Below are 22,531 nucleotides of genomic sequence, written 5' to 3'. Positions count from 1 at the left end.
GTTACTGAAAGCAGTGAAGAGTTTTTACGAGGATAGTGAGGCTCAAGTTAGAGTATGTAGGAAAGAGGGAAATTTTTTCCCAGTAAAAGTAGGCCTTAGACAAGGATGTGTGATGTCACCGTGGTTGTTTAATATATTTATAGATGGGGTTGTAAGAGAAGTAAATGCGAGGGTCTTGGCAAGAGGCGTGGAGTTAAAAGATAAAGAATCACACACAAAGTGGGAGTTGTCACAGCTGCTCTTTGCTGATGACACTGTGCTCTTGGGAGATTCTGAAGAGAAGTTGCAGAGATTGGTGGATGAATTTGGTAGGGTGTGCAAAAGAAGAAAATTAAAGGTGAATACAGGAAAGAGTAAGGTTATGAGGATAACAAAAAGATTAGGTGATGAAAGATTGAATATCAGATTGGAGGGAGAGAGTATGGAGGAGGTGAACGTATTCAGATATTTGGGAGTGGACGTGTCAGCGGATGGGTCTATGAAAGATGAGGTGAATCATAGAATTGATGAGGGAAAAAGAGTGAGTGGTGCACTTAGGAGTCTGTGGAGACAAAGAACTTTGTCCTTGGAGGCAAAGAGGGGAATGTATGAGAGTATAGTTTTACCAACGCTCTTATATGGGTGTGAAGCGTGGGTGATGAATGTTGCAGCGAGGAGAAGGCTGGAGGCAGTGGAGATGTCATGTCTGAGGGCAATGTGTGGTGTGAATATAATGCAGAGAATTCGTAGTTTGGAAGTTAGGAGGAGGTGCGGGATTACCCTTCCAGCAGGCATGCTTGAGCGTGTTTGATAGGAGTGAATGGAGACAAATGGTTTTTAATACTTGACGTGCTGTTGGAGTGTGAGCAAAGTAACATTTATGAAGGGATTCAGGGAAACCGGCAGGCCGGACTTGAGTCCTGGAGATGGGAAGTACAGTGCCTGCACTCTGAAGGAGGGGTGTTAATGTTGCAGTTTAAAAACTGTAGTGTAAAGCACCCTTCTGGCAAGACAGTGATGGAGTGAATGATGGTGAAAGTTTTTCTTTTTCGGGCCACCCTGCCTTGGTGGGAATCGGCCGGTGTGATAATAAAAAAAAAAAAAATAATAACTTAGTAAGGAGTATTTTTCATCCGTAGCAAAACATATTTTAACAATAACACCAAATTTTATCAAAATTATACATGCAATCAGTATCTCAATGTATCACCTCACAAGTTTATATAGAAATTTAAAAACTTTTAAACTTACCTTTAGCCTAAGATAGTCAGCATCTTGCTCTATCCTACGGCCCTTTGAGAGGAGGTCTAACAGCTTTGCATTGAGGGTATTGATAATGCTGTCTCGCAACCTCAGCTGGGATACAAGCAAGACTGGCCAATCATCAAGGGAAGGGTCAAGATCCTGAAGTGCATCCACAGACATAAAACCAACCTCGACTTGCATTGTGACTAGATCTGGGGAGTAATTACTAAATTCACTCGAATCCAGTAACTGGATAGCAGTCTGGGTTGCTCTGTTTATAGATGGGTTCCTTTTTTTATATTTCTTTTTTATTTTTTGACATTCGGAATTTTCAAGATTATCTATCTGACTATCTTTTTCTTCATATGTACAAGGTGAAACTTCTTCGGCAGCTCTAAGATCTGCAGTCCTTTGCTCATGTTTGCTTTCCAATAATGGCGCCTCATCAAGCTGTGGTTTTGGCATTTTGATGCTCTCTCTGGCACTTTCAGAAAAAATGGTATAACTGTTATTGGTACTTATATTTTTAGTATCTTGTTTAGTATCTGTTGTAGGCATATTTTCAAAAGCAAGTTCAGGCGTAGAAGCTGCTTCCTCATCTCTCCCATCCAGGATTTGCTGTTTTCCATCATCAAGGATAGATGCTTGTTCATTCTCTGTCTCATCCAGCAAAAGTTTTTTTCCATTGTCGAAGATAACGACACCTTCATAATCTCTATCTAATACTGGCTGGTCTTCGTTATCAGGAGTATACACTCTCTTGACACCTCTTCCCTCAACCACCAAATGTTTGTTATCAGAGCTAAAAGCCTTTTCACAATCTTTTCCATTCAATACCAGATCCTTTTCATTGTCTGGTGTTTCTATAGAATCCTCTTCATTACCACTGCGACTAGTAGTGTTAAATTCTTTTCCACTTTTTTCACTGGATTCAACAGATGGTTCTCTAACTGTTTTCAAAAAACTTGCAGGACTATCAGTGCTCTTACTTTCATGTGCAGATACTTTGCTTTCTACAACAGATTCTTCTGCCTCTGGTGAATTCTCATGACCACATCTGACACTGAGAGTAGGCAAATGTGTACCACTTTCTGATGAAAATTCTGAAACCAGCGTTCCTTCACTTATGTATAAAGAACTCTCCATGCGCAACACATCTTGTTTAGTCTTCTCAACTGACTCCTCACAAACTTGCTCATCTGCCTTCAACACACTTTTCACACTAGTATTATTGCTATCTGTGGTCACCTTATTTTTTTCGTAATCTATTATTGTCATGCTTTCCTTTGCCTCATCACCAATGGATTCCTGAGTGGTACTGGCACAACTGGTATCCATTTTCTCTTCACACTCAAGTACAGGTGCTTGGAGAGTTTCTTCTGTACTATCGACTAAAGATTCTGAAGCAACTGATTCTTCATCTGTTTCCAAGTAATTTGACATGTACAGCAGATCTTGTTTAGATTTTGCAACAGATTCCTCAGGTTTCTCTTCTGCCTTTAACAAATTCTTCACAACAGTACTGTCGTCGTTTGCCACCATTTCTTTATCACAATCCACTGCTGTTACAGTCTCATTTTTCTCATTACTTTTGGGCTCCTGGACAGTATTTGTGCCCACTTTCTCTTTATTCTCTAGCACTTGTTTCTGAGGAGTTTCTTCTGGGTTGTCCACTGATGATTCTGAAGACATTGATTCATCTCTTATTTCCAAGTAATTTGACATATGCAACAGATCTTTCTTGTCCTCTGCAACAGATACTTCTTGCTCTTCTTTCAAAGACTGGCACACACTACTGTCATTGCCATTTGTGCTGACTTCTTTATATCCAATCACTGTTATGGTCTTCTCTTCCTCATTACATTTATGTTCCTGGACAATATTGGGGCTACTGGTGTCTGGTTTCTCTTCACATTTAAGCACTGGTTCATGAAGAGATTCTTCTGTGTTGTCTGCTACAGATTCTGAAGCCACTGATTCTTCATCTGTTTCCAAGTAGTTCTCCATGTACAGAAGATCCTTTTTACCACATGTAATTGGTTCTTCAACTTGTTCTGCTTTTGATGAACTACTCAAAACTGTACTGCTATTTCCTACTTCTTCTTGTCCAGAATCCATTCCTGTTACAGTCTTATTCTCTGTATTACATTCAAACTCTTGAACAGTAATGGTCTGCATTTTCTCTTCATTCTTGAGCAATGGTGCCTGAAGACTTTCATCTCTGCTGTCTAATGAAGATTGTGAAATCACAGAATCTTCATATATCTCCGAGTAATTCTTTATGTAGAGCACACCTTGTTTGTCCTCTACAATTGATTCCTCAATATATTCATCTTCTGGATTCAAGAGGCTCTTCAAAACAGTACTGGTCGATTCCATTTTTCCTTTATTATAATCCATTTTCATTTCAATCACTTCTTTTTCATTAACTACGTAATTCTGAACAGCACTGGTACTGCTCGTGTCCATTTTCTCCTCACTCTCAAGCACTGGCGCCTGAAGACTCTCTCTTGTGCTGTTTAATGAAAATTCGGAAACCAACACTTCATTACTTTCTTTTAAGCATTTCTCAGTGTTTTGCATATTTTGTTGATCTTCGGCTACAACACGGTCATCAACAACTTGCTCCTCAAACTTTGATAAACTATTAATGGCAATACTGTTGCTGTTTGTTCCCGCTTCTCCTTTCTCACATTTTTTTACAACAGCAGCTTCAACATCATCTTTACATTTAGCTTCCTGAAGCATATTGGTTCTACTGGTATCCATTGTCTCCTCACTTCCAACCAATGATTGAAGAATTTCTTTTGTATGGTCTGCTGAGAATTTTGAACCTGCTAACTCTTCTTGTGGTTCCAAGCAATTCTGCATGTCTTGCACAACTTGTTTGCTTTCTGCAGTTGATTCCCCGGCAGCTTGCTCTTCTGCCTGCAATAAACTGTTTACAACAGTACTGCACGTTTCAACTTCCCCTTGTTCATACTCCATCACTGTTGTAATTTCATCTTTCTCATTACAAGTGGACTCTTGCCCAGTATTGGTGCTGCTGGTATCCATTTTTTCCCTACTCTCAACCTCTGGCTCCTCGAGAATTTCTTTTACGATATCTACTGAAGAGTCCGAAATTGTTGATTCTTCATTTTGTTCTAATGAATTCTTCTTGTCCAGCACAAGTTGCATGTCCTTTGCAACTGGCTGAACAACAATTTGCACCTCTGCCTCCAAACTGTCAACATTAGTAATGCTTGTTCCAACTTCTTTTTCATAATCCACTGATGCAGTTTTATCTTCAACAGTATGAGTATTAAATTTCTTTTCACTAACATGTACTGCCTCAAGAAGGTCTGTGTCTTTTAGCGGTTTTGAAGACAGTGAGTCTTCACCTGTTTCTAAGTAATTGGGTCTGCACAGAACACCTTGTTTGGCCTCTGCAACAGATTGTTCAACAACTTGCTCTTCAACCTTCAATTTACTGTTAATAGTACTGTTACTGTTTGCTCCTGCTCCTGTTATTTCAGAATTTATTGTTCCTTCAGCTTCATCTTGCTCATTTGATTTGTGATGTTGATCAATAATGGTGTTACTAGTGTCTGTTTTCTCCTGTTTTTTAACGACAGATTCCTCGAGAAATTCTGTGCTGTCTAATGAAGATTCTGAATCCACCAATTCTTTATCTGTTTCCAAAGAATTCTCAGTGTCCATCACAACTTCTTTGCCTAGTGTGCCAGATTCTTCAACTCGTTCATCACCCTTCAATAAACAGTTTACAGCAGTACTCTTGCTGTTTGCCTCCATTTCTTGTTCATAATCCCCAGTTTCAATATCATCATATTTGTAATTCTGAACATCTTTGGTGCTACTGGTGTCCATTTTTTCCTTCTTCTCAATCACAAGGTCTTCATGAATTTCTAGGCTGTCTATTGAAGATTCTGAATATGCTGATTCTTCATCTGTTTCAACTGATTCATCATCTGTGTACGGTACATCCTCTTGGGCCTCTGCAACAGATTCCTCAAGAACTTGATCTTCAGTATTAAACAAACTAGTCACAACAGTACCACTGTCATTTGCTCCCACTTCTCTTTCTGCATTATCTATTATAGTTGTAATTTTGTCTGTCTCGTTATATTTGGAATCTTGAACAGTAGTGGTGCTACTGGTGTCCATTCTCTCATTACATTCCACCACTGGTTCCTCAAGAATTTCTTCGGTACTGACTATTGAAGATTCTGAATAAAGATCATCTTGCTTGTCCTCTTTAACAGATTCTACAATGACTTGTTCTGTCTTTAACAAACCACTGACATCAGTACTGCTTGTCCCTGCTTCTATTTTTTCATGATCCATTGCTGTTGCAGGTTCATGATGTTTGGACTTCTGAACAGTACTGGAGCTACTGATGTCCATTTTTTCTTCGCCTAAATGCACTGGTGCCTCAAGAATTTCTTCTGTTCTGTCTAATAAAGATTCTGAATCCACTGATTCTTTATCTGTTTCCCCACAGTTCTCTGTGTACAGCACCTCTCTCTTGCTCTCAGCAAATGATTCCTTTGCAACTTGCTCATCAGTAATCAAACTGGCTACAGCTGCACTCTTGCTGTTTGCTTTTTCTTTGCCTTTCTCTATTTCACTCTCATCTTCATTACATTTCAACACCTGAACAGCACTACTGTCACTGGTGTCCATTTTCTCAAGCCTTGGTGCCTGAAATATTTCTTCTGTGCTGCTGTTTAATGAAGATTCAATATCTGCCGATTTTTTATTAATTTCCACATTTTTGTCTGTGTTGAGAACATCTTGTTTGCACTCGGCAACTGATTCCACATTTTGCTCGTCTGCCTTCAACAAGCTGCTTACAACAGCATCTTTGGACTCCTGGACAGTATCAGTGCAAATGGCAAATGTTTTTTCTTCAGCCTTGAACAATGGTATCTTAAAAATAGATTCTGAGCTGTCAGAAGAATCTGAATCCACCAATTCTTCCTCTTGTTTCAAGGAATTCTCTGGGTATGGTACATCATGTTTACCTTCTTCAACAGATTCCTCAATGACCTGTTCTGTTTTCAGTAAACTGGGGACAGTAGTGCTACTGGTTCCTACTTCAACTTTTTCATAATCCACTGTTCCTACTTCAACTTTTTCATAATCCACTGTTCCTACTTCAACTTTTTCATAATCCACTGTTTTAGTCTCATTACATTTCGACTGCCAACCAGTATGCATGCTACTGGTGTCCATTTTTTCCTTGCTGTCAATCACAGGGGCTTCAAGAGTTTCTTCTATGCTGTCTATTGAAGATTCTGAATACACTGAGTCTTCATCCGTTTCAACTGAGTCTTCATCTGTGAATTGTTCGGCTTGTTGGGCCTCTGCAACAGATTTCTTAAAATCTTGCTTGTCAGTGCTCAACAAACTGGTCACACCAGAACTGTGGTCATTTGTTTCTACTTCTCTTTTTTCATAACCAATTGATGTTGCAATTATATCTTTCTCATTATTCTTGGAATCCTGAACAGTATTGATGTTACTGGTGTCCATATTTTCATTGGTCTCACCCACTGGTTCCTCGAGAACTTCATCGCTGACTACTGAAGATTCTGAATACAAAAGTTCTTCATTTTGTCGCAAAATATGCTCTGAGTACAAATCTTGTCTGTCTTCTACAATGGATTTTTCAGTGTTATGTTCTTCTTTCTTTAGTAAACTTGTGGCAACATTGCTGCCTTCCCCCACTTCATTTCTTTTGTGATCCACTACTGCTGCATTTTCCTGAACAGTATTGGTACTATGGAAGTTCATTTTTTCTTTACTATCAAGCAGTGGTGCCTCAAGTATTTCTTTTGTGCTCTCTACTGAAGAGTCTGAATTCATTGACTCTTTATTTGTTTTCAAGTAATTCTGTGTGCACAGCACATCTTGTTTGCACTCAAGATCCAATTCTTCAATTTGCTCCTCAGGTTGCAACACACTTTTTGCAGCAGTATGATCACTGTTTGTCTCAGATTCTTGTTCACAATGAATCGCTGTTTCTATTTCATCGTATTTACAATCCTGACTAGTGTTGGTGCAACTGGTGTCCATTTCTTCTTCACTCTCAGTTACTTGCTCCTTAAGATTTTCTTCAGTGCTGTCTAATGATGCGTCTGAATCTACCGATTCTTCATCCGTTTCCACACAGTTCTCTGTGTACGGCACCTCTTGCTTATTCTCAGCAACCAAATCCTCAACAACTTGGTCTTCTGCGTTTGAAACGCTGCCTACTACAGTTTTGTCCATTTCAACCATTTCTTTATTATAATCAATCCTAGCTACACACTCATCTTTTTCATTACCTTTGGACTCCCTAACAAGATTGGTGCAACTGGTATCAGTTTTTTCTTCACTCTCGAGAAATGGTATTTTAATCTTATCATCCGAGCTGTCAGAAGAATCCGAATCCATTGATTCTTCCTTTCCTTCCAAGTAATTCTCTGAGTAAAGAACATCATGTTTACTTTCTGTAAAGGATTCCTTAATAATCTGATCTGTTGTCAACAAACTGGGGACAACAGTACTGCTTGTTCCCACTTCAATTTTTTCACAGTTAATTGCTTCAGTCTCATTTCCTTTTGATTCCCAATCAGTACTGGAGCCACTGGAGTCCACTGTTAACTTGCTCTGAATTATGGATTCCTGAAGACTCTCTTCCGTGCTGTGTATTGACGATTCTGAATACACTGATTCTTCGTTCGTTTCAAAAGATTCTTCATCTGTGTACAGCACACCTTGTTGGACCTCTGTAACAGATTCCTCAATAACCTGCTCTTCAGTATTCAACAAACTGGCCACAACAGTACTGTTGTCATTTGTTCCCACTTCTCTTTTTTCATTAGCTATTGGTGATGAAATTTTGTCTCTCTCATTATATTTGGAATCATCAGTGGTATTGATAACATTGGTGTCCAGTTTTTCCTCACCCTCAATCATTGGTTCCTTAAGACTTTCTTCTACATTTTTTAATAAAGATTCTGAATGCATTGATTCTTCATCAGATTCCACATAATTTTCCATATTCAGAACTTGTTTATACTTTGTATGTGATTCTCCAACAATCTGCTCATCTACCTTTAACAAGCTGCTTACCACAGTGCTAACTGTTCCAATTTTTTCTTTATTACAATTAATCTCCATCACAGACTCCTCTTTTTCATTGCCTTTAGACTCCTGAACAGAACTGGTGCAACTGATATCCATTTTTTCTCCATCCATAAGCAGTGGTATCTTAAGATTATTTTCTGAAATGCCAGAAGAATCTAAATCCACTTTTTCTCTCGTTACTTCCAAATAATTCTTGGCATACAGAACATCATGTTTACCTTCTTCAGTGGATTCCTCAACAGTTTGTTCTCCTGTCTTTGACAAACTAATGACACCAGTATCACTTGTTTCCACTTTAGTTTTTTCAACATCTATTGGTGTTGTAGCCTCTACACATTTGGATTCCAAACCAGTATTGGTGCTACTGGTGTCCATTTTCTCCTTGCTCTTAGTCACTAATGCCTCAACAATTTCTTTTGTGTTGTCTAATAATGGTTTGGTGTGTGCAGATTTGCCATCAATTACTGTGCATTTCTCTGTGTGCAACACATCTTGTTTACTATCTACAACTGATTCATCGTCATCTTGTTCTTCTGGCTTCAGTAATCTGCTAGTCCTAGCTTCTCCTTTTACAATATGCATGGCTGTTACACTTTCATCATTAGTATTAGATTTTAATCCTAAACCAGTAGTGGCACTACTGGTTCCTGTTTCCTCCACACTCTCCAGAACACCTACTGTGTTATCTAATAAAGACTCTGAAATCACTGATTCTTCATCAGTTTCAAAGTAACTCTCTTTGTCTGGCACAACTTGTTTCTCTTCTGTACCTAATTTCTTAGCACCCTGCTTTTCTGCCTTTAAGAAACTGCTCATAACAGTACTGCTGTTGCTTGTCCCCACTTCTTGTCCATAATTCATTATCGTTACAGCTTTTTCCTCATCCTTATCTTTGGATTCCTGTACAATACTGGTGACACAGGTTCCCATTTCTTCCTCTTCGCTCTCAAGCTCTGCTTCCTGAAGTGCTTCTTCCGTGCTATCTGATGAAGATTCGGAATCCTCTGATTCGTCAATAATTTCCACATAATTCGGCGAGTACAACACCTCTTGTTGTTCTGCAAATGATTCTTCAGTAACTTGCTCTTGTGTCTTAAGTAAAATGTTAATAACATTGCTACTTCTGTTTGCTCCAATGTCTTGTCCATAATTCGCTACTGTTACGATTTTATGTTCCTTATTACACTGGGATTCCTGAGCAACACTGGTGTTATTAGTGTCCATTTTCTCTTCATTCTCTACCTCTGATTCTTCCATATTTTCTTCTGTGCTATCTAAAGAAGATTCTGAATACAATGATTCTTCACTTTGTTCCAAGTAATTATTCATGTTCACCGCACCTTCCTCTTCTGCCTTCACCAAAGTGTCGACCACAGTACTGCTCATCCCTAAGTCTCCTCTCTCAAATCCAAGTGCTGGAACAGTCATAGCTTTATCATTACATTTGGATTTTTGACCAGAAGTGGAGCTACTGGTTTCCATTTTCTCACTCTTAAGTGCTGATACCTGGAAAGTGTCTTCTGTGCTCTCTAATAGAGTCACTGAATCATCTGATTCATCGCTTGTTTCTACATAACTGTGTGTGTACAGCACAGTTTGTTGGTTAGCAACTGATTCCTCACAAACTTGCTTTTGTGCTTTCAACAAATTGGTCACAACATTACTATTGCTGCTTAATCCAACCTCTCCCTTTTTGTAATCCAGTATTGTCACATCATTATCTTCCTCATTACCTTTGGGTACCAGAACAGTACTGGTGCCACTGGTGCCCATTTTTTCATCATTCTCAGGAACTGGTGCCTGAAGAATTTCCTTCAGAATTTTCCTTGGAATGCCTACATGAGAATATACTGCTCTTACAGGATTAATTTGGTAATCCTCAAGTGGCGAGTCACTATCTTGCTCTTCCCTAACAGGTGCCTCATCGAGAGAAAGGCTGTCCACAGAACTGTCACCACTTTCCTCCTCTATGACAGAGCTGTCTGTAGAGCTATCATCACTCTCATCCTCCAGATCAGAGCTATCGCTAGAGCTTTCATTACTTTCGAGGATCTTCTCCTTACTAAGTGCTTGTTCTTGACTGCCCTCATCACAATCCATCTTTAAATTAGTTTTCTTGTTTCGTCCTTACAATGACACACTGCCACTCAAGGCTGGAAAGAGAACAATATTATTTAAGTATATTGCACAGACTAGGAAAGAACTAACCTAATTGGGAACTCTTTGTGCCTTGTTATATACCCAGAGAGCACCCTTGTTTCCTTCTCTATTACTGCCCAGTTTTAGAAATATTTCCTACCAGGACACTGGCTAGCAAGGCTCAATAAGGCACAGCCAAGTTGTCAATGACCCTTTATTATTAAAATCATGAAGCACTAATGAATGAGAGATGATCAGACTTGATCTGAGGAAAAGGAGGGTACCTCCAATTCTTTAGATCAAGAGCCCTTTACACTACATCTCTAAACTAATACAGTATAACAATACTGCCATTTATCTAGGTCTCTTATTTCCATATTTCATTGCCTAACAGTCTTAAACTGCTAAGCATTAAACCCATTAAAGCTCTTGGGGACTAGATACTTATTACATGTTCTGGGTTTTATTTTTATTTATGTTAGGCACTAAACCCATTTGGGTCATTCAGCGCAAGACATGATGGAAACTTAATTTTGGGGACTAAAAGGTAATCAGATTTGATCTAAGGATGACTAGCTTCAATTCCTAGAATCAAGAGCCCTTAACCAGCATCAAGGTACCCTTCATGAAGGATCATAGGACATCTGGAGAATAGGGAGACTAAGAACGAGAGAATTATATTAATGGTATACAATACCAAAGAGTAAACCTGGAGAGAGTTCCGGGGGTCAACGCCCCTGCGGCCCGGTCTGTGACCAGGCCTCATGATGGATCAGGGCCTGATCAACCAGGCTGTTACTGCTGGCTGCACGTAATCCAACATACGAACCACAACCCAGCTGGTCAGGTACTGACTTTAGGTGCCCGTCCAGCGCTTGCTTGAAGACAGCCAGGGGCCTATTGGTAATCCCCCTTATGTGTGCTGGGAGGCAGTTGAACAGTCTTGGGGCCCTGACACTTACTGTGTTGTCTCTTATCATGCTACTGGCACCCTTGCTTTTCATTGGGGGGATGTTGCACCGTACCTGGAGTTTACCTGGAGAGAGTTCCGGGGGTCAACGCCCCTGTGGCCCGGTCTGTGACCAGGCCTCCTGGTGGATCAGAGCCTGATCAACCAGGCTGTTACTACTGGCTGCATGCAATCCAACGTACGAGCCACAGCCCAGCTTGTAATAATCAGGTTTGATCCAAAGAGGGGAAAGATAGCTCCAATCCCTAGGATCAAGATCCCTTAACCAGAATCAAGGTACCCCTCATGAAAAAATGTATTATAGGACGTCTGGAGAATAGGAAGACTAAGAATGAATTATATTAATGGTGAAAAATACCGATAAGTAATGGGTAGGAATGGGAGGAAATAATCAGGTTTGATCCAAAAAAGGGAAAGGTAGCTCCAATCCCTAGGATCAAGATCCCTTAACCAGAATCAAGGTACCCCTCATGAAGGGTGAAATTTTAAGACGCCTCGGTAACAAGAATAAAAATTTGAAAATTAAACTAATAATACACCATGCCGACAACTATATTAATAATAATGAGACGAGATAATCTTCTCTGATCCAAGGAAGGGGAGAGGTAACCCCAATCCCTAGGATGAAGAGCCCAACACAGCAAATAATACAAAGTACCACTTGCCGATAGTGGACTCAGAGGTCCGCCATGAGGTAATTACCACCACCTGAGTAATGTTAAAGGTTGTCTGAGTGCCACCTGCCACACTCACCACTCCTCACACCATCTGCCTCACTATACTCACACTATTACACTGCCTAAGTGCCATAAAGTAGGTCAACTGTGCACCAGACTGAGCACTCCTGAGAGAGTCAGTGTTGTTGTTGTCCACCAGCTCAACACAGCGTTCGTCTAGAGAATCCGGATTCACCTTCGGTTCTTATACACTCAGACGGATTTATCCGGATTATTTTTCATATTAAATTTAAAATCAAAATTTTGGTATTAGTGAATAACTAAATTGTGTTTTTAATGTTTAGTAATAATTCACATGAAGACAGGAATTCAGGAGATAGATTTTCCTGTATTTTTCGACCATCTTCTAGCATCCTCTTCAGCATTAAATTATTAAGTAAATAAGTAAATCAATAAGAAAGTAAGCAAGTTTATCTAGGTATATGTACACATAAGTACAATTATCAGTGTAAATTACCTAAGATAACCCAAAAAATGTCAGACAGTGACTTATTTCCATTAGAGTCCTTGTACAGTAAGTTGCTTAATTACAACAGAAATATAATGGGACAAGATGAGTAATTAATTTTCTATGGGAGGTGAAGGAAAAAACAGTAACAGAACAACAGGAACAAGAACAGGGACAGAGTTGCATGAGTTGGTCTTGTTTGTTATAACATATTGCTGGTTCAGTTACATTAGGGAGTTAGTTATTTTAATATGTTTATTATGCAGCCCATAACCATGGTGTGGGTGGTAGTCTAAAGATTACAGAGGTACATAATGGGTCCAAAGACTGGACTCCAACGTTTTGACAGCTGAACAAGTTACAAAGGTAATGAACTAGATCTGGTCACAATCATGACCAAGTTACAAAGGTAATGAGCTCCAGGTAGAGCTGGTCACACTCATGACTAATTACAAAGACAATGAACTAGGTCACAATTATGACAAGTTTCAAAGGTAATGAATCATAAACACGTTAATACATGGTTACAATCATCAACAAATTACAGAGTAATGAGAAATTATAAAACATTCTAGGGAATTCCTCCATTGCCCCAACAACAGGACCCCAATGGAAATAAGTCACTCTGACTTTTTTGGGTTATCCCAGGTTCTCAACACATATGCTGCTATGTATGATAATTCTATGTAACTGTATTTGTGTATACCTGAATAAACTTATTTACTTAACAGATGTTGCTAAATGCCTGTCCCTCCTCAGCAGGACAGCAGACAGCCATTACCAACAGCAGCAACCAGGATCTGCTTCTTGCAGGAGGACCCTCGACCCTCCCCAAGAGGTCCAAGAGGTCAGCGACTTCGCCAGCAGCCTGAAGAAGAGCCACCATGGGGACGTGTTAACGTCCTGATGGACGCCAATTTGAAGATTCCAGACCCTCTGATATCACCTCTGTCTGCTGGAAGGCACTGTTGGTTGTGCCCACCTGGAGCCTCCAGGTGCCCAGATACCCACCGTGTGCACGGATATTAGTTTGAGGAACTAAGTGCACATTACCTGTGGCACATGACGCGTTATTTAATAGTTCTAAATTAGCTGCAATGACTGGCAGACAGGGAAGGAGGGGCTTTCTATACTTCAGGCAATGAATTCCAGATCTCAGGGCCTTTTATATCCACTGAATTTCTTGCAGAGTTGAGCCTAACACATGGGATGTCAAAGAGGGTTTTATCTTGTGTTGTCTGTGTTCTGTTGCTGCCATTAGGAAAAAGTTTCAGAGGAAGGTGTATGTTGGAGTTTCATGTTCTATATATAGTAGGCACAGTAATATGAGTGTATATTTTGTATATTAAGTCAGTTCAAGGTCTTGGAGAATGGGCCCCTCCAGGTAGGTTCCCTGATGCTGGTGAGGGGCTCTTGATCTAGGGAATTGGATCTGTGATCCAGTTCCCTGTATTGAGCCTGAATGCTTTCCATCACCCCCCCTCCATGTGCTGTATAACCCTATGGGTTTAGCGCTCCCCATGATTATAATAATAATTGAAGACTGGTGACTGTGTCACTGGAAGGGATGACAATCTACACAGCAGTTTTTTCTTGGGTTATTAATTGTTTTAAGTGATTTAGTGTAGTAGATCCCCAGGTACAAAGGTGAAGTAGAGGTAGACTAGAAAGTGGTAGTGTAAGTAATGCTGTTTGAAGTTACCACGTTTATCAACTCAAAAATAAATCAAGGAATCTGACTCAAAGTCCCACCATTACTGTACAAACTAGCGGCTCGTGTCCTTTAATTAACTATTACTCTAACAAATCACTAGAAACTAGCACATCAAAATGGTATACAATACCGAGAGGTTGGTAGGTAAGACACATAGGCAACAGTTAGGCAACTTTATTCCGAAACGTTTCGCCTACACAGTAGGCTTCTTCAGTCGAATACAGAAAGTAGGCAGGAGACAGTTCCTGACTATGGAACTAAACTTCTCCAGGCCGAGGGACTGACAACCTCAAATTCTACGACTTCAAGGGTGATGGACTGATTACATCGTCTTCACATCTCTACTGTTCCTGCCTACTTTCTGTATTCGACTAAAGAAGCCTACTGTGTAGGCGAAACGTTTCGGAATAAAGTTGCCTAACTGTTACGCCTATGTGTCTTACCTACCAACCAGAAACTAGCACACTAATACAACTACAGGCTAATATCAAACTTATGTTACTCTCCAAAATCTTCGAGAAACTCATGCACAAGAAACTATATACATTTCAAAAAAAGCCAAAGCACAAACGACGCGATTGTAAAAATGCTAGACGTGTTCTACACTGGAAAAAAAATAAAGATCCATTAGTCCACTTTATCGACCTAAGGAAAGTTTTTGATACAGTAGACCACAGTGCTGTATAGCCCTTGTGGCTTAGCGCTTCTTTTTGATTATAATAATAATAATAGAAGACCACAGTATCCTACTCCACAAACTTGATCATTATGGTATGAGGCTATTCACTTACATATTTCAAATCCTACCTTACTAACAGGCATCAATACATCTCTATTTAAGGACAACTTCATCAAAAAGACCACTTGATACTGGAGTACCACAGGGAATATTAGATTTTAGATTTTGCCACCGAAGTGGCTAATTTATTGTGCAAAACTGCAGACCTGGAGAATATACAGAGAACCTTCACAGCACGTGTAAGTACCATAAAGCACCTAAATTACTGGGAATGGTTAAAAAGCTTTTGATCTGTACTCCCTGGAATGCAAGCGAGAAAGATACATGATAATACACACTTGGAACTCCCACATCTGCACACGAAAATCAGTCCCTACGAAAGCAGGAGATGCAACATCCCCCCCACAATAGATTATCCTTGATAACCTACACATATGACAATCAAAACACAAATTTAAAAAAAGATGATAAACACAGGAGTCCTGGTCACAGACCGGGTCACGGGGGCGTTGACCCCCCGGTACACCCCCCACGTGTACTTGTGTGAGGTATAAACTGATAATAAATAAGTTTATTCAGGTACATGTACACATTAATAGTTACATAAATTATAAATAGCAGCATATGTGTAATTACCCACCAGGAAAACTCAAAAAAAAGTCAGTGACTTATTTCCATTAGGGTCTTTGATTCAACTGTGTTTTTTTTTTTAATTTTTGGCTACTTGACAATATTTTATTACACGTAAACTACCCATTGTATACTGTACAAAAAAAAATGATTTTGACCATATACTCGCATTATATTTGCTTACTTTAATATATATTTCCTTTCTTTACTTATTTCCTTACTTTACTTATTACCTTCTTATTTAACTATTAACATTTTAGTAGTATGTAGTTAAGATGACCTTGAGAAGTTACAGTGAACAGTGTATAATAACAACTCTCTAACTCATTACTCAGTATTATATACGCTGTTCTTGGGCTATATGTTATCTTTAAAGATAACTCTAATGTATCACTGTCTTACAGAGGCCAGCCCATGCCCAGGAAAATGGAAAATGTGTGTTTTTTGAGGAAGAGGAGCCATTAATAGGGGTGAAAATTTTTGGGAGAGGACCCAAGGTGTCGCCCTGAGGAACCACTGGTAAAAAATGGGTTTTTCTCGTTTTTTTTTTACTTTGAGCGTTGGTTTATGTGATGGAGTTATATTATTACATTCCTAGTGTATTTATTTTGGTTTGTAATTGTAAATTATATTGATTTGAGGAGAGATTTGGTGGGTAGGAAATTTTTGGGTGGCGAACATTGAGATTTTTTCATTTTTTTTCCTTCATGGAGAGGGTTTTGATCCAAGGAATTCTGACAGTCCTCCTCTTCCTTGGATCAGACAACATTATATTAATTTGGGGAGATATTTAGTGGGTGTGAATTTTTTGAAAGGCGAAAATTTAGATTTTTTCCATTAGCTTTTTTTTAAATTCACTGAAAGGGTTCCTGATCCAGGGAATTCTGGCAGTCTTCCCCTTCCTTGGATCAGACCATATTACCTCCCTGTGGTTTTATTTTTGCAGTTTTCCCCATGAAAATAATAATAATAGCTACTTGTGGTTGTACTGTTACAAAATGGTTTTTATGATCATATAATTATAGACATAAATTAGCATTAAATTATCCACTGCATATAATGTAGGATAATTCGCCTAGTAAGTACGTACTTACCGTACTTACCCCAATGGAAATAAGTCGCTTTATCTGACTTTTTTGAGTTATTCTGGTGGGTAATTTACACTATGTATCATAATTGTACTTATGTGTACCTGTACCTAAATAAACTTACCTATGAAGTAGGTTCCTGGATATTAGTCGACTCATGGGTCGCATCCTGGGGGAAAAGATTTAAGAACCCTAATGGAAATAAGACAGACGTCCCTGATGACACGGACTTTCTCCGGTTATCTTGGAGTGCTAACCCTCCAGGTTAAAAATTTGAACAAACTCTTAAGTAAATTTATTTAGGTACAGGTACACATACCTGGAGAGAGTTTACCTGGAGAGAGTTCCGGGGGTCAACGCCCCCGCGGCCCGGTCTGTGACCAGGCCTCCTTAGGTCAGTGTCCCAGGATGCGACCCACACCAGTCGACTAACACCCAGGTACCCATTTTACTGATGGGGAACATAGACAACAGGTGGAAAGAAACACGTCCAATGTTTCTACTCTGGCTGGGAATCGAACCCAGGCCCTCACCGTGTGAAGCGAGAGTGTTAACCACCAGGCCACCAGAGCAGGTACAATTATCATACATATTTTAACATATGTGTAAACTATTCACTGGGATAACCCAAAAAGGTCAGATAAAGTGACTTATTTCCAATGGGGTCCTTGTAATCTTATGGTAGCTTGAACACAAGTACGTACTGTAAATTTTTTATTTAGGTTAGCCGTTTACAATTATTTTATTGCACATACTCCAGTAATAGGTATACAGAAGTTAATGATTATATATATTGTATATACAGTTCCATAATCATCATATCGTTTTAGATATATGAGTGATGTTTAATGGTGTAACCTATTATGTATTATTATTATTATTATTATTATTATTATTATTATTATTATTATTATTATTATTATTATTATGTATGCATTTGCTGGAATTTCTGTTTTGGCTAGATATTGTCAGTTAGGTATTTCTGGTTTTATATTGTTTGTACATTTCATCTGTCCCCCTAATTCAGTGCCTTTCCAGAGAGTGAAGTTCAGTGCCTTCAGCCTGTCTTTGTAGGAAAGGTTTCTGATACATAGGATCAATCATGTCATCCTTCTCTGTATACAGTAGTACCTCAGTACTCGAACAGCTCCCAACTCGAACAGTTCGGTATTCGAACACTTTGTTTGGTAAAAAAATCGCTCAGTAGTCGACTTTTTTCTTGGCACTCGACCAAACAATGTGCATCAGTCTCCCCGCAGCTATCACTCAGTGCTGAACTTCGCTGTAAACTATTTCGTGTTTCTTTGCATTTTTTTTTTTTATATTTGTGTAAATAAGTCACCATGCGGTCTAAGAAGATTAGTGATAACAGCCAACCAAAAAGAAAATTGGTTAGAGTCACAATAGAGATGAAAAATTATTATTAATTTTCTTTATGGGAAAAATTCGTTCGGTATTCAAACAGATCGGCACTCAAACAGCCTTCTGGAACGAATTAAGTTTGAGTACCAAGGTTCCACTGTACTTCATATTAATGTCCACTACATGCCATGCCCATTCTGCTCTATATCTTTGGTAAGGCTACCAAATGAGGACTTTGATATATTGTTTGCCAAGAATTCTATTAGCTTTACTGTAAACATTTACATACACCGCTGTCTTGTCTTTAAATTTCTGCTAACCAGAACTTGTAAGTTTTTTCACATTCAGTTTGATAATAATAATAATAAGTTTATTTCTTTGTAAAGGTTACAATGTGTAATTACAGTTTTAATTTGCTAAGTACAAAGATAGCCACTAACATGTTGAGGCATTTCGGGCAAACTAATCCTAATACATAGTAACTAATTTAAACTAGATAAGACAATAGTACATAGTAATTATTACTTAAAACTAAACATAGAATAGTGGTTAGCTGTTTTACAATCTTATTTGGACTTAATAAATCGTATGTATACTTAGTTAAAAATCTAATTTACAAGGAATGGTGCAGGTGGTAATATTTTATGGAATGGCAGAATTAAATGCCAGGAGGTGATGTGATAAAACTAGTCAGTAGATGTTTGGTTGATTTGGTTAATATTGTGGGATAAGATGGTTTTTTAGCAGAGTCCTAAATTTATAAGTTGTCTGGGGATCCTTGACCTGTTCCAGTAGCGAGTTCCAGATCTTTGGGCCGTTTATGTGCATAGCGTTCTTGCATAGTGAGAGTCTTACTTGAGGGATGTTGAAAAGGGCCTTATAATTTACATTTTTTCATTTATATATATACCATTGTTATTTTCTTTTCCCAGGAATTGAATCTTACACTTTTCTTTTCTTATTAACACATCAGCCATTTCCCACCAAGGCAGGGTGGCCCAAAAAAGAAAAACTTTCATCATCATTCACTCCATCACTGTCTTGCTAGAGGTGCGCTTACACTACAGCTATAAAACTGCAACATTAACACCCCTCCAGGAATCAAGTCCAGCCTGCCGGAATCTTACACTTGTCTGTATTAAATGGTATCTAATACTTTTCTGACCACAGTTCATCTTGTAACTCTTAGTGTTCTCATCATCAGTTACTTGATGGCCTATTTTAGTGTCATCAGCAAACTTGCTTATCTCACTGTTTATTCCCTCATCTATGTTGTTTATGTAAACTGTGAATGACAAGGGTCCCGGTACTGAACCTTGTCGCACACCACTAGTATTGAGTCCCCATGCTGATATCTTCCCATTTATGCAAACTCTCCATTGTCTATCAGTCACCTATGCATTAACCCAGAAGATAATTTCTCTACCTATACCATGTTTGTAGTTTGAACCCTGGCATGGGTGGAAACATTGTGCATGTTTCCATACGCTTGGTGCCCCTGTTCACCTAGCAGTGTGTTAGTTGACTGTTGTGGGTGGACCTTAGACAGGCTGGGCTTTGCAGTGAGCTGAGGTAGGATAACAGATCTTGGCCTGTAAAAATGATTTATGTAAAAAAAAAAATTCATCAGGATATTCCTTTGATGAGTGTCAACATTTTTTCTACTACCAAAGCCTGGCCTCGGGCCAGGCTTTGGTAGTAGGGACTTGTTTAGTAACCTTTTGCAGGGAACTTACATATATGATACAATTAAATATTTATGTTATTGTTTTCTTTCAGACTGATGTCATTGGGAAGACCGTGTAGTAAGCTGCACATCAGCCATCTGTTAGAGAGACTACATATTACTACACAGAACTGTTGCTGGAGCTGACAAAAAGCACTTCATAATGAAAGAGTGGTTGTGGATACCAGGTAGACATTACTGAGTTTTTTCACAGTTGGTGTAAAAATAAAACAAATCCTTTTTTCTTTTTCATTCTTTATAGCTCAATGACTATTTTTCACTTGGGTTGGCAAGAAAAGACATTCACCATCACTCATTCATATCTCTTGCTAGAAATGTGCAGATCATCCCCCTTTTTTTTTTAATGTACCAGCTATTTCCCACCGAGGCAGGGTGACCCTTGCTCCTGGCATTTTAGTCGCCTCTTACTACATGCATGGCTTATGGAGGAAGGATTCTTTTCCACTTCTCCATGGAGTAGACACCCCTTACTCATTCATTTCTAATTAAATTAGTGATCTTTGCAGCAGTTGGGTATCTCAGCGTCTCACAAACAAATCTTCATTCTACAATTTTTGTACTCTTTATTCATTGTTTAACATATTCTACTTAGTTGATTTTTTCCCTGTTTTACAGCTGTAGTGCTGGTTGTGCTGTTTATCCTTGCATTATGCTGCCTCTTCTTCTCCGACTATACTTGTTGCCCATGCCGCCGCAAGAGGTATGTACTGTAGTATACCAGTGTGAAATTTTTCACATTATTATTGTAATGCTTTTGTATTTATAAAATATTACATGGTATTATTTGATCCTAGGAGTTGATAATTTAGGTTAGGTTAGATTGGGTTAATATCAGTCACATTTAACTAATTATAACTTTTATTTATTAACACAAATAAATGCAATAACAAATGAGAGTAAGGTGCAGTTTCATATTACAATGATGTACAGTACCTACATAGTGAGTAAGATACATGCAATACTTATGTATCTTCGCTGATGAAATATTTCTCCCACACATCAAGTTTCAGTCGAATACTGGAGAGGGAGTAGAAGTGGGGAGGTAGCTTTGAGGCGATCAGTCTCTGAACCTTGATAGATAATGGTCAGTCTCTTAGTCTAGCAGAGGCATGAGGTGTAGTCATAGGTACCATTGAAGAGTTCAAGAGTTTCTCTACTCTCTGAGCCCGGCTAGGTGTAGCTGCAAGGAAATGATGTCTCAGGTGAATGGGGCCCACTATTGGAAGTGATCATGCTAAACAGCTGTTAGCAGTAGAAGTGTAGATGATGATAATAATAATAAATAATAATAATAATTTTTTATTATTATTATCACACTGGCCGATTCCCACCAAGGCAGGGTGGCCCAAAAAAGAAAAACTTTCACCATCATTCACTCCATCACTGTCTTGCCAGAAGGGTGCTTTACACTACAGTTTTTAAACTGCAACATTAACACCCCTCCTTCAGAGTGCAGGCACTGTACTTCCCATCTCCAGGACTCAAGTCCGGCCTGCCGGTTTCCCTGAATCCCTTCATAAATGTTACTTTGCTCACACTCCAACAGCACGTCAAGTATTAAAAACCATTTGTCTCCATTCACTCCTATCAAACACGCTCACGCATGCCTGCTGGAAGTCCAAGCCCCTCGCACACAAAACCTCCTTTACCCCCTCCCTCCAACCTTTCCTAGGCCGACCCCTACCCCGCCTTCCTTCCACTACAGACTGATACACTCTTGAAGTTATTCTGTTTCGCTCCATTCTCTCCACATGTCCGAACCACCTTAACAACCCTTCCTCAGCCCTCTGGACAACAGTTTTGGTAATCCCACACCTCCTCCTAACTTCCAAACTATGAATTCTCTGCATTATATTCACACCACACATTGCTCTCAGACATGACATCTCCACTGCCTCCAGCCTTCTCCTCGCTGCAACATTCATCACCCATGCTTCACACCCATATAAGAGCATTGGTAAAACTATACTCTCATACATTCCCCTCTTTGCCTCCAAGGACAAAGTTCTTTGTCTCCACAGACTCCTAAGTGCACCACTCACCCTTTTCCCCTCATCAATTCTATGATTCACCTCATCTTTCATAGACCCATCTGCTGACACGTCCACTCCCAAATATCTGAATACATTCACCTCCTCCATACTCTCTCCCTGCAATCTGATATCCAATCTTTCATCACCTAATCTTTTTGTTATCCTCATAACCTTACTCTTTCCTGTATTCACTTTCAATTTTCTTCTTTTGCACACCCTACCAAATTCATCCACCAATCTCTGCAACTTCTCTTCAGAATCTCCCAAGAGCACAGTGTCATCAGCAAAGAGCAACTGTGACAACTCCCACTTTATGTGTGATTCTTTATCTTTTAACTACACGCCTCTTGCCAAGACCCTCGCATTTACTTCTCTTACAACCCCATCTATAAATATATTAAACAACCACGGTGACATTACACATCCCTGTCTAAGGCCCACTTTTACTGGGAAATAATTTCCCTCTTTCCTACACACTCTAACTTGAGCCTCACTATCCTCGTAAAAACTCTTCACTGCTTTCAGTAACCTACCTCCTACACCATACACCTGCAACATCTGCC

General features: G+C 39.2%; 1 protein-coding gene and 1 long non-coding RNA gene across 2 annotated transcripts in view; one reads left to right on the top strand and one right to left on the bottom strand.

The window, feature by feature from the left end:
* LOC128704925 (fap1 adhesin) overlaps positions 1-12,356 on the bottom strand; it is a 45,881-nt gene extending 33,525 nt beyond the window's left edge. The window contains exons 1-2 of the mRNA XM_070104327.1: positions 12,257-12,356; positions 1,231-10,514 (exon numbers count right to left, since the gene is read on the bottom strand). Coding sequence (XP_069960428.1) covers positions 1,231-10,461 — 9,231 coding nt within the window. The 5' untranslated portion in view covers positions 10,462-10,514; positions 12,257-12,356. The remainder of the gene's footprint in view (positions 1-1,230; positions 10,515-12,256) is intronic.
* Positions 12,357-16,118: 3,762 nt separating this feature from the next.
* LOC128704886 (uncharacterized) lies at positions 16,119-20,635 on the top strand. The gene is made up of 3 exons (XR_011394580.1): positions 16,119-16,257; positions 19,968-20,102; positions 20,551-20,635. It is a non-coding gene; the product is annotated as an uncharacterized lncRNA (long non-coding RNA).
* Positions 20,636-22,531: the final 1,896 nt, after the last annotated feature.

This window comes from Cherax quadricarinatus, chromosome 91, assembly GCF_038502225.1.
Source record: "Cherax quadricarinatus isolate ZL_2023a chromosome 91, ASM3850222v1, whole genome shotgun sequence".
Classification (NCBI taxonomy): domain Eukaryota; kingdom Metazoa; phylum Arthropoda; class Malacostraca; order Decapoda; family Parastacidae; genus Cherax; species Cherax quadricarinatus.
Note: the sequence above shows the minus strand (reverse complement) of the source record. Positions and strands in the feature narration are given on the sequence as shown.